Source organism: Bos indicus x Bos taurus, chromosome 19 (genome assembly GCF_003369695.1).
Source record: "Bos indicus x Bos taurus breed Angus x Brahman F1 hybrid chromosome 19, Bos_hybrid_MaternalHap_v2.0, whole genome shotgun sequence".
In the NCBI taxonomy this organism is placed as follows: domain Eukaryota; kingdom Metazoa; phylum Chordata; class Mammalia; order Artiodactyla; family Bovidae; genus Bos; species Bos indicus x Bos taurus.
In genome coordinates, this window is record NC_040094.1 from 35,155,224 (window position 1) to 35,167,339 (window position 12,116).

The following is a 12,116-nucleotide window of genomic DNA, read 5'->3' on the forward strand; positions in this document are numbered from 1 at the left end:
GAGGCCTGGGGAAGGGCAGTCAGGGCTGGCTCTCGACCATGCCATGAAGTCCAAGGGACCCAGCTCCTCCCTGATCACCCCCTACCACCCATGGGAGGGGCCTCCTCCTCCCCGTCCAGCCGCTGTGCCCGCGGACAGGTCAGAGAAGAGGGAAGAGCAGCTGCCTTTGCACCACATCCATGTGCATCTTCTTGGCCGGATTTCAGACATGTGGCCTCAGTAAGGGAGCTGGACCACGGGGCCAGTGAGGAACCAGGACTCAAGACTAAGGGAAGAACGGCTCTCGAGAGGAAGACCGTCTCTTCCACAGATGAGGATAAAAGTCCCATTTCAGGCAATCTGTTCACAGCAGAAAAATTATTACACAATTATTACATTTATGATGATGAAGGTGAGTATTCACTACATAGTTACCAACTGTGGGCCCTGCGCCAGGCACCTGGTATCTGTTACCCAACCACAGGCCTCTGAAGGACAGACTATTACCACCCTCGTTCTACGGAGGGGCTAACCAAGGCCCAGAAAGGCTAGGGAACCTGTCCAAAGTTACGCAGCTAACAGGTGGCACAACTTGGACTTGAGTGCAGGCAGACTGGCTCCACGTCCCCCAGGACACACACAGCTATGAAGAGAAAACCGTCATCAGCTTTCACAAACTCGAGGGGCCAGGACTCAGGAGGGAGAAGGGGCCGGGGCCGGCGCTGCTCTTACTTTGAGCCTTTGCACATCTCATCCGCTCAACCAACACTCTTCCTCAACACGCGTGACGTGTGCGATAAACTGTCTGGTGCCTGCATTTGCCACTCCGTGGGCAGCCAACACACGGCAGGTGCTCAGATGTCTGACCCACGAGTGGGCCGCGACACCAGCCCATCAACGCTCAAGGCCAAATAAGGAGCAGGCAGGTGGCCCCTCAGGGAACAGAGCAGGCTCAGCTGGGGCCTCCTCGGGACAAGCCTGGTGTGGCTGGGCTGCACTTTGGGGGTCACAAGCAACCATGGTTGAGGCCCTCCAGGTGGACCAGAGTCACACTTAACTCTCCTCTCAAGTCCAAGATGAGAAGCCCAGCCTCAGGCCTGAGGCCACAGGGAGGCCTGGAGTGGGGTGGGGGGGTGGGGAAGGTGGCAGGGTTGCCCCCAAGGAAGACTGTCCTGGAAGCCTGAGCAGAGGCCAGAGCCCTGAGGGAGGGAGCCCGAGGCAGAGACGGAGCCGGAGGCTCAGGGGGCAGGACGGGAGGAGGTGGGCTTCAGGGCTGAGGCAACCGACTGAGAGGAGCCAGGAGAGCCTGAGGTGGGACGGTCCCAGTGAAGGCATTTGGAAGACGGGGTTGGGGCAAGAGAAAGAAAAACAGAGGAGGCCTGTGTGAGAGGGGGAGGGAGGGGGCCTGCTGCAGGGGGCTGGAGAGGGGCCCTGGCTTGGGCTGGCAGACAGCACTTGGACGCCTGCGGCCTGTGCTCACAGCTCAGCAATGTCCCAGCCCTGCCAGGAGACGCCCGGCCCCAGCCCGGGCCCCGGCGCAGCCCCCACATCGGGAGCTCTGGAGCTACCCCCCACCCCACCTCTGCTCCCTGGAATGGGCCTCCCCTCCCCAGAACCTAGACATACCCCCACACCCTCACCCCAGCCTTACCCTGGACAAAGACAATGGCTAATGAAACCCAGGCCAGGGAAGGAGAGGGAGAAAATAAACAGACGTGAGCAGGGGGGCCGTCAGGAAGCAAGGCAGGGGCTGGGGGTGCTGGTGGAGGGGTCCGGGGGTGTCTGCGGGGCATGGATGTCCTCTGCGCTTTGCCCAGACAGGCCTAATGAGATCCAGGTGGTCCCTTGGCCCAGGCCCGCCCCGGGCCCCCAACAGCATGAGTGGAGCGGGGGAGGGGAAGGGGCGCTGCAGCCACGGGGCGGGGCCGGGCGGCTGGCTGGGGGCCCAGCACATAACTCTGGGCGGACAGTCTGGGACAGCAGACACCCAGCCGCTGGAGCCCAGCTCGGAGCCCAGCTCACAGCATGGAGGTACGGAGCCGGGAAGGGGGCCGGAGCCGGGAAGGGGGCCGTGTGGGCTGAGCCCACCGTGCACAGAGGGCCCTCACGGACAGACGGGGGCTGTCGTGAGCCTGTCCCAGAGGAGGTGGGGGCAGCAGGGGAGACCAGGGGTTCTTGGTGGGGCTGGCTCCTATGAGGGGCAAGTGCAGGGAGACGGGGGCTCCAGGGCTGGGCGCTGACCCTGCTCTCCTGTCGCCAGGCTCTCCTGGTCCTGCCACTGCTGCTACTGCTCTCCGCTGGCCCCTGCGCTCCCCAGCTCCTGGGGATCCGGGGAGATGGTAAGCTGCCTCGGACCTGGCCCGCAGGCTGGGTGACAGACTGGGCGAGGGGCTGTCCCGGGCCCTCACAGCTGGGAGTGGGGCTGGCTGTTAAGATGGGGCGGGTGGGCTGCCAGTAGGCACCCCTGGCCTAGGGAAGGAAGCAAGCATGGGGTGCAGAGGTGTCCGTCGCCTCAGGCCCCTTCTCCTCACCTGCCCCAGCTCTGGAGAAGTCGTGCCTCCAGCTGCCCCTGGACTGTGACGACATCTACGCCCAGGGCTACCAGGCGGACGGCGTGTACCTCATCTACCCCTCAGGCCCCAGCGTGCCTGTGCCCGTCTTCTGCGACATGACCACGGAGGGCGGGAAGTGGACGGTGAGTGGAGGGGGGACGGGAGACACATCACGTGGCTGTGAGCCTGGGACGATGCTCACAGCAGTGTGTGGAGCGCCGCCACCCCCAAACCCTAGGCATCTAAGGTAGGTTAGGGGCTGCATTGCACCATAACCCTGGGAGCAAGGTGCCCCTTACAAATGACGGTCTGGAGCCCAGAGAGGTGCAGTAACTTGCCCAAGTCACACAGCCAGTGCCAGACTCCACCCCAGGTGCCTAAACTCCAGCCCACCAGCTCCCTCCACTTGCTCTTGCCCCCGGGGCCAGCACGCACCTCCTCTTGGCCCCCATTTGGTCCTTTCATAAACCACCTCAGCCTCACAGGGTCTGTGTCTGGGTGAGGGCACTGCCCCCGGCCCCTCAGGCATCCAGGCCCACCCCCTCCGCTCCAGGTTTTCCAGAAGAGATTCAACGGCTCGGTGAGCTTCTTCCGGGGCTGGAACGACTACAAGCTGGGCTTTGGCCGGGCTGACGGGGAGTACTGGCTGGGTAAGACAGGGCCCGGTGGGCTGGGGGGCCCTGGAGCCAGGTCCCCACTGACCAGCCAATTGCACCCCCCTTCTCAGGGCTCCAGAACATGCACCTGCTGACACTGAAGCAGAAGTACGAGCTGCGGGTGGACCTGGAGGACTTTGAGAACAACACGGCCTTTGCCAAGTACGCTGACTTCTCTATCTCACCCAATGCTGTCAGCGCAGAGGAGGATGGCTACACCCTCTATGTGTCGGGCTTTGAGGATGGCGGGGCAGGTACACTCTGCCAGCTGTGTGGGGCTGGGGATGGGGAAGGGCACTGGGCCCAAGCACCGCCACCCCGGCCACCCTGCGTCTGGCTCGGGGGCCCTCCCAGGGCCTCCTGCCTCAGCTGCCCCGTGCCCCTCCCCTCCGCCAGGCGACTCGCTGACCTACCACAGCGGCCAGAAGTTCTCCACCTTTGACCGAGACCAGGACCTCTTCGTGCAGAACTGTGCAGCACTCTCCTCGGGCGCCTTCTGGTTCCGCAGCTGCCACTTCGCCAACCTCAACGGCTTCTACCTGGGCGGCTCCCACCTCTCCTACGCCAATGGCATCAACTGGGCCCAGTGGAAGGGCTTCTACTACTCGCTCAAGCGCACCGAAATGAAGATCCGCCGGGCCTGAGGGGCTGGCCCCCTCGAGGCCCACCGCCCCTGCCCCCATCCCACCCGGCCCACCGGCAGCTCTGCTGCTCTCAGCACCGCCTCGGCCAGGCCCCCATGGTTCCAGCCAGACGTCCCCATCACATCCCTGGCATCCACCTCTCGGCCAGGCCCCTGCTCCCTGCCACCCGAGGCTATGCTGCCGCAGCGTCCCAAACCTCCAAAAGGCACCACGGTCCAGCCCGGACTCGGACCCTGTCCCGAAGGACATGGGGCTGTGTCCCACTTTAGCCAGCTTCTTGACCGCGGCCTCTGCCGGCCGAGCCTGTAGACCTCTCCTGGCATCTGCCAGGCCACCTGCGTGTGGCCACTGCTGCCACACCCCAGCAGTCCCACTGGCTGGCCCTTCACTTTCCTCCCACCCCCGTGTTCCCCAGGGGTGAGCACCACAGCCCGGCCCCATTGCACTCACGCTCAGCGGCCCCCTGCCTGCCTGACCCAGGCATCTGAAGCGCAACACCCAAACTGTATTTCACCACAGCTCCAACAGGCCACCCTAAAATGCCACAGCCAAGGCGGGCACACATGTGAGGTCCCCCCACCCGCCCCGGGGGTGAGTGTGACTGTGCTAGGGTCAGAGGACTGCCTCTGTGGGGCTGGGAGCAGGTGGGAGTGGAGGTCTCAATAAACCTCAGGACCTGAACGAACCAGCCTCACTGTTGTGCACGCAGATACCTTTGCCTGCCCCCATGACGGCACACTGTCCTCGAGTCCGAAAACACACCCTGAAGACAGGTGGTAGAGGAGACCTTGTATTTCACAAGCAACCTTCCGAGGGCAAAAAAACTGTGTCATCATAATAATGTAATAATAATAATAATAATAAAATTACGATACTGAAAAGAATCGCTTGGGGGAGGGGTTCCCCCTCTTGGTGTGGCTTGTGCTGGCTCAGGTGGCTGCTTAAGGCCACAGGGTGGGTCTGAGATGAAGCTGCAGAATGATCTGAGCTGATTCCCCAACGGGGCGCAGGGCTCCGGCCCTTGGGGACGGTCCTGCAGATTTCGGAGCTGGGTCTGCCCCTGGCAGCAAGGCACGGACTGCGGGCCTCAGGGCTCTTGGAGGTCGGGCAGGTCGGCCAGCAGCATGGGGGAATCCATCTGGATCTCACGCTGCAGGGACTCGATGTCAGCAGGGTTCATGCCGTGGCCCTCGAGCCAGTCAGCGAGCAGGGAGGCTGAGAGCGAGGCTGAGTCTGCCTGGCTGTGGGTGTGGCGGAGAGAGGGGGTGAGAGGCTCCTCCTGCAGGGGAGCCCCAACTGACAGCCCTACCAGACCCAGAGACCCACCGGACCCAGAGCCCCACTGGACCCACAGCCCAACTCAAAAGGTCAGACCCAGCTCTTACCCGTCTTGTGGCCCATCAGCCACACCCATGTCAAAAGACTGGTTTAGGAATTCCTCCAGGTCAAAGCCAACACCATACCCAGCTCCACTGCCCTTGGGGGTGCCCGAGAACACGGGGGGCAAAGGGTCCTCCACCTGCAGGGGACGACGGCAGCTCTCAACACAGGCACCACCAAGAGCCGACTGAGGTTGGCAGGGTGCCCAGCCATGACACCGCCCCACCCATGCCCGGGCCTGGACAGCAGCGGTGACAGCACCAGCCTCGACAAGCCCTGAGCGTGGGCTGGGGTCTCCAACAATCTGCTCGTCAGCATTAGGCTCTTTCTGCGAGCGAGGGGCAGGTGAGGGGACCTCAGCTCTTCTGGCACCAGGACACACACGCCCTCTCCTGGCCTCAACAACCTCAGAGCCCACCTCCCCCGCGTCAGACCCAGGAATCCCCATGACCAGGCCTCTCTCTCACCTGTGACTTGGACAGCTGCTGGGTCACCAGGGTGACGTCAGGTGACTCCGATGTGGAGGGCTGTGGGGCCCCCCCGGGGTCTGGAGGGGGTGGGCCAGAGGGGAAGTAAGGGAGAACACTCAGGGCACTGGGGCCGGGCAGCCCAGGGGGCGGCACCAGCGGCTGGGGGGCCAGGAGGCCGGAGGCGGCGGTGGTCTGGGGAGCAGCAGGGCCAGCTGCAGGTGCAGGGGGTGGGCAGGCCGGCTGTGGCAGGGGCCCAGTGGGCTGGGTGGCAGGGCCAGCGGGAGGGCTGGGGGGCCGGGCTGTGGCGGGTGCGGGGGCGGGGGGCTGGGCCATGCGAGTCCAACGCTCCAGCAGGCTGCGGTCGTTGTCGCTAAGCACCAGCCCAGCCAGGGGGTCAGCGGAGGGGCCCCCCGAGACCCCCGCGCCCCGCTCCTTGCGCTCCCGCTCCTGCCGCCTCTTCTCTCGCTCCTTGGCCCGCTCCTGCCGCCGTCGGCGTTTCTCCTCCCGCTCCCGCTGGCGCTCCTGAGCAGTCACCGGCTTCCGAGGCTCAGGAGCTTCCAGGGGGGCACTGGGGCCATCTGTGGGGAGGATGGGAAGGTGAAGGTAAGAGTCTATCCAGGCAGGGGGTCCCCTCTGCCCCCCATTCCCCAGCCAGGCACCTCGGAGCCGGCTCCGCAAGGACTTGAGCAAGGCAGCCTTGAGGGCAGCCTTGGTGTTGTCTGAGATGGCCCCCTCCTTCTTTGGAGGGGCTGGTTCACTGGCTGGTGGGGGCGGCTGCAGGGTCAGATCGATGGTGTCGGGCGCAGGGCCAGGGCATGGCAGTGGGGCTGGCGGAGGGGACTCCATGGCGCAGTCCCCACTCGGAGCCCAGGGGCTGGGCATTTCCACATCGGGGCAGCCAGGCTCACTGGCCACAGGCTGCAAGGAAGGCTGGAAGCGGATCTGCTGGCGGATGCCCTCGCGCCGTGCATGGAAGTCCTCGATCTCCGCCACAATGGCCTCCTTAATGCGCTCCCGTGTGAGGGCTTCACGGTCAAAGGCAAAGTCAAAGGGCGGGGCACAGTCAGGCTCGTCGTCGGGGTCATGGTACTTGGCCAGGAAGGGGTGGCGGAGGGCAGCAGCTGCAGAGACACGGGCGCTGGGCTCAAAACGTAGCATGCGCCCCAGTAGGGAGAGCGCCTGGCGGTCGGCGCCCGGGTACACCGTCTCCCAGGGCACAGGCTGGCGTGGTGGCAGGCTCTGGATATAGGCCCGCACCCTCTCAGCTCCCACAGCCTGAATCACGGCCGGCGACGGGGTACCCAGCACCGTCATGATCAGCTGCAGCTGGTGCACATAGTTTTTGCCTGGGAAGAGTTGGCGCCGGGCCAGCATCTCCCCAAAGATGCAGCCCACGGACCACAGGTCGATGGCCTGCGTGTACTCGTGCAGCGAGAGCATGAGCTCAGGGGCGCGGTACCAGCGAGTGGCCACATACTCGGTCATGAAGTACTGGTGCTCAGCGGGCGAGGTGCACAGGCCACGGGCCATGCCAAAGTCCCCAATCTTGAGCTCGCAGTTCTCGTTCACCAGTAGGTTGGAGGGCTTGAGGTCGCGGTGGATGACCTGAGCCGAGTGCATGTACTTGAGGCCCCGCAGCAGCTGGTACAGGAAGTAGCGCACATGCTCCAGTGTCAGCGGCTGTGAGGAGTGGATGATCTGGTGCAGGTCGCTCTCCATCAGGTCCAGGACCACGTAGCTGAGAGGCAGGGGAGAGACGCAGGCTGTCTTGCCCAAACTCCAACCCCACTGTCACCACGCCCTCCCAGCTCCAGACAGGTCAAGGTCTTACTCTTGGACTCTGCAGGGGCTGCCCGCATGGTATCAAGATTCTCTACAACTTTTCCATGGACTTAAGTGAAATCACTTTTCTCTCCAGGCCTAGCTTTTCTCATCAGAGAAGAGATGAGGCTGGACTAGACCAGTCTGGCCCCCGGGGTTTAGTTTGGGGGCCCTCTTCGTTGTGTGGTAGTGGCTGCTTGAAAGGCTATGATGAAAATTTAAAGGCTTCTGCAATCTGCAGGACAGTGTTCTGTGACTGACTAGTGACGTCTGCTACTGGAATAGGAAAGAACAGACATAGGATGAATATCCTACAGTCGCCATGCTATATACTGAGATTCTGGGCTTCCCAGGTGGCACCAGCAGTAAAGAACCCACCTGCCAATGCAGGAGATGTGGGTTCGATCTCTGAGTCGGGAAAGATCTCCTGGAGGAGGGCATGGGAACCCACTTGAACATCCTTGCCTGGAGAATCCCCATGGACAGAGGAGCCTGGCAAGCTACAGTCCACAGGGTCGCAAAGAGTCAAGACATGACTGAAGTGACTTAGCGTGCACACATACTGAGATTCTATAAAACTGTCACTTCTACATTTTCTTTGAGGAAATCGTAGGTGTCCCTGGCAAACCCTTAGGGAGCACTGGTCCTGGAGTCGTGGGAATTTCCCCAGCCTACCCTACCTTAGGTTCAGCTGCCCTTCCAGAACTTCAGCAGAATGGCTCCAGCCTTCAGAAAAGGTGCCAACTCTGCCTCCCTCCCTATCCCCACTCCTTACACAGATTTGAACTCGCCATAGGGTACAGTGGGCCTCAGGATGTCCTTTATGGCAATGATGTTGTCGTGCTTGAAGTGCTTGAGGATCTTCAGCTCTCTGAGGGTCCGCTTGGCATTGGTCACCACGTCAAAAGCATTAGGGATCTTCTTAATGGCCACCTGCTGGCCTAGGGAACAGGGGAAAAGTAGATGTCACCTGGGATAGCTGGTGAGCTGCTGAGTAGCACATGGCCTCTTTCAATATGCTGTGCATGTGACAACCGCTACCACAGAGGACCTACTATGTGCCAGATCCTGTGCTGAGCACAGTAGGTACATGACCACATCTCCCCTTCACCTCTGTCCTTCACTTCTGGCAGGTACACAGCTCAAAGTCACAGACATGGAGATCTGGGCACAGTAATTTGTTGGGCACACTGCACAGCTAATTAGCGGTACCCCCCTACACTCTATGCGTCTCAGGCCTCTTCATCCCACCACCAACCCGATGCCCGCTGTCTGCTCCACAACACACTCCGGGGAACCTCCATTCTGATCTCACCCGGACTGTCACCTTTCTAAGGAGGAAGCCGACTGCTGCGCTGGAAGAGCTACCAGTTTCTAGAGACCTGAACCCAACACAGAGGCCGGCCCCCAGACAGCGCCCAACCCCTGCTTGCTGACTTGACTCAGATTTCACATCCCAGCTTCTCTGCTGGCTGCTGGGACGGCGGGTCCCACCCCTCGGGACCTGGTTCCCACACATGAGAGCGGCCGGAAGGGTCGCTCACCGGTGAGGCGGCGGCGCGCGGAGGACACCACCCCGTAGGCCCCGTTGCCAATGGTCTCGATGATCTCGTACTCGTCCCCCACGTCGAAGGTCACGTCGAAGGACCGCGCCTTCAGCAGGGCCAAGTTCTTGGCAGCCACCGAGGCGGCGGTGCCAGCGGGTTCCGCCTTCACCGGCCCGGGGGGCTCCCCGGAGCCGTCCTCACCGTCGTCCTCCTTCAGGGGCTCAGCCATGGCGTCTGCGTGGACACGCGGGCGAGGAGGGGCCCGGCCCCGGACTCAGGGGCCCCTCGGAGGCTTCAGACCGGCAGGCCGAGCAGCACGCGCAGCCCGCGTCCCGCACGCTCGGGAGCCCCCAGCTCAACCCCGCGCGGGACGCGGGGTCGGCAGTGGGGGAGGCTCCGCGAGGCGCGGTTCAGGAAGAAAGCGAGGGGCGGGGCGCCCGCTCTTCTTGGTCCTCACTAGGCGGATGGTGCCTCACCCCGACGCCGCACGGGCCCTCGACGCCGCCCAGGCGTCTAGTCCCGAGGTCGGGGTGGGGGGGGTGGGACCCGAATACCCGCTCCCTCAATGGGTCTGGCAGCCGCCACCACCTCAGCGGAACGCTCAACTCCGCAGGTCTCCCGCCCCGCCCCCTCAAGACCACGCCCCTCAGTCTCTGACCAATCCCTGAACGGCTTTTGCTGAAGTGCCCACCCCCTCCACTTGCTCCTCCAATCCGCGCCTACCTTCCGAGGAAGCCACGCCTTCACCCGCGCCCGCGCCGGGGTCCAGTCTCCAGGAGGGAACCACCCAACCCGCGCTCGGCGCTTAGCCGGGGCGCGGCCGCCTGGCTCAGTCCTCGGACGCAGGCGCGCCAGCAGCCCCCGGCGCCGCGAGACTGCGAGGCACCGCCTACTGCGTGCGTGCGCGCGCATCCGCTCCGATCTTCCAGGTTCTCTCAGGTCAGTTGCTGGTGGCTTCCAAATTTTGGAGGGCTGAGGTTACCGGTAGTTACCATCACTGAGTCCCCCTCCTTTAGGCCCCTCTTCCCTTATCAGACCCTATCAGCCCGGGGATTGCGTCCCCCATTTTCCCGATGGGCCCCAGGAGCCTGGCGCTTGGGAATGCGTGGTCCCTGGTAGACGGTGATCCGTCACATCCAACCACAGAGATCCCGGTCCTCCGGGTTCTAGAGCGTCGGCTCGTAGCCGCCCTGTATCTGGTATCTTCCGGTATCTGGTCCTCTCAGCTCAGCTTCCGGCGCCCCGGACTTCGGCCAGTGCTTCGCCAGCCTCGGCCGTGAACCTTCCGTGAGGCGGCTACGTCCAGCGACTCCCGCGCTGTGGCTGCAGGGCAGCGGGCAGGGCCACAGGGTCAGCTGCCCCTGGAGGAGGCAGAGCTCCGCCGGAGCCAGTCCCCTGCCAGTCTTCAGGGCCCGCGTTCGACCTCGCAGCGAGTGCGTGCCGAACGCTGACCCTCTGGGTCCCGAGGCGGCTCGCGGGAGGTCGGGTGTCCTCCAGTGACTGACGAGAAAGAGCCAGGAGGCGGGGAGCCCTGAGGGTCCATCCCTTAGACCGGAGAGGAATTTTGTTTACATACCCCACTGTTGTGGTGGTTTATTTTTTACTAAAACATACTTACAGGAAGTTCCACACATAGCCTAAGTGTATGAATAAGTTCACAAACTGAACATATCAGTGTATCGAAATCAGGTGGAGGAAAACAAACAAAAATCCAGAACATTACCAGCCCTTCAGAAGCCCTTTCTCTTTTCTAGTGGTTACAACTTCTTTCTGTTAACTCTTCCATACTTTGGGGGTCGGGGGTTGCCGTGAATTCTAGGAGGTTCACTGGGGCCCATACATTAAGATGGAAAAGTGGAGACTGCATTTTAAAAATACAACATCAGAGAAAATGTCTGGGAGCATAAGGTCAGCTCTAGGACAAATAAATACCTCGTATTTAGACGTGGAAAGATCACTTGGACCTCCTGAGTTAACTATACCTTTGGTTCTGGTTTTCCTGAAAGCATAGCAAAAAGCCAAATTATCTGTTACATGATTTGCCTTGACTATGAATAAACCATATTCATGGGAAGTGAACATTTTCTGTACTGAGTTCCAAAAACATTTCCATGATGGCCTTTTCTTAAGTGACACTGTAGACAACCTACCTTAACTCTGACGTATGTGTGCGTTAAGTTCTGCGGTGTCCATCAGTGAAAAGAGAGGACATAAAACTGCAGGACCCAGAAACATGTCTTCTCAGGGAACCCAATGGCCAGTTCTGTGACAATATGGTCTGCTAAAGGAATAAAGCATAAGATAGCAGAAAAGACCCATACATTTTGAATGCTTTAAATACTTTTTTAGAAATATTTGAGCTAGGATTGGTATACAAGTTATAGACGATTCAACTTTCTCTGGCGAAACCTCCCTGTTTCTCATTTACTTAAAAAAAAATATTTTACTTGTTTGGCTGCACTGAGTGGTCTTAGTTGTGGCACATGGGCTCCAGAGCATGCAAAGTCAGTAGCTGCAGCACGCAGGCTTAGTTGGTCTGGGGCATGTGGAATCCTACTTAGCTCCCCAACCAGGCATTGAACCCACTGTTCCCTGCATTGCATGACAGATTCTTAACCACTGAACCACCAGAGAAGTCCCTTCATTTACTTTTGAATCCATCATGAGCTGTTTTACTTCTCCCCCTACTAGACCCTGACTCTGTCCTGAGAAAGTTGTCAGTTATCTAACATTCTTCAGCCTTGTCTTATGAGCTTACTTCATATGACACAACTACTTCAATAAAGAGTTTTTTCATGTGGCTCAAAATTCAAATCATAATAAAAAGGTCCAAGTGAAAATCCTGGTCTCACACCAGGTGGCTGATTTTATAGTTTCCTATTGGGCTTCCCTTGTGGCTCAGTTGGTAAAGAATCCTCCTGCAATGTGGGAGACCTGGGTTTGATCCCTAGGTTGGGAAGATCCCCTGGAGAAGGGAAAGGCTACCCACTCCAGTATTCTGGCCTGGGGACACGACTAAGCCACTTTCATTGGAAGTAAAAAAGAAACAATAAAAATCCGAAACACA

At 60.6% G+C, this 12,116-nt stretch overlaps 2 protein-coding genes and 2 long non-coding RNA genes across 5 annotated transcripts; 2 read left to right on the forward strand and 2 right to left on the reverse strand.

Moving 5' to 3' along the window:
* Positions 1-1,903: 1,903 nt before the first annotated feature.
* Positions 1,904-4,715, forward strand: MFAP4 (microfibril associated protein 4). Its single transcript, XM_027516779.1, has 6 exons — positions 1,904-2,010; positions 2,240-2,318; positions 2,520-2,674; positions 3,085-3,181; positions 3,259-3,441; positions 3,584-4,715. Exons 1-6 carry the CDS (start codon positions 2,005-2,007, stop codon positions 3,829-3,831), a joined length of 768 nt encoding a protein of 255 aa, XP_027372580.1. The 5' UTR covers positions 1,904-2,004; the 3' UTR covers positions 3,832-4,715.
* On the reverse strand, positions 4,608-9,865 carry MAPK7 (mitogen-activated protein kinase 7). Of its 2 annotated transcripts, XM_027516778.1 has the most exons (7): positions 9,773-9,865; positions 9,047-9,283; positions 8,278-8,443; positions 6,341-7,419; positions 5,679-6,259; positions 5,217-5,350; positions 4,609-5,072 (listed from the first exon to the last, which is right to left on the reverse strand). In XM_027516778.1, exons 2-7 carry the CDS (start codon positions 9,276-9,278, stop codon positions 4,919-4,921), a joined length of 2,346 nt encoding a protein of 781 aa, XP_027372579.1. In that variant the 5' UTR covers positions 9,279-9,283; positions 9,773-9,865; the 3' UTR covers positions 4,609-4,918. The 2 variants fall into 2 exon arrangements, with proteins under 2 accessions (XP_027372578.1, XP_027372579.1); XM_027516777.1 differs by lacking the exon at positions 9,773-9,865 and having other exon boundaries at positions 4,608-5,072; positions 9,047-9,710.
* Positions 7,670-7,919, reverse strand: LOC113877057. The gene is made up of 2 exons (XR_003506678.1): positions 7,881-7,919; positions 7,670-7,778 (listed from the first exon to the last, which is right to left on the reverse strand). It is a non-coding gene; the product is annotated as an uncharacterized LOC113877057 (long non-coding RNA).
* Positions 9,866-9,902: 37 nt separating the features above from the next.
* LOC113877056 lies at positions 9,903-11,128 on the forward strand. The gene is made up of 2 exons (XR_003506677.1): positions 9,903-9,988; positions 10,276-11,128. It is a non-coding gene; the product is annotated as an uncharacterized LOC113877056 (long non-coding RNA).
* Positions 11,129-12,116: the final 988 nt, after the last annotated feature.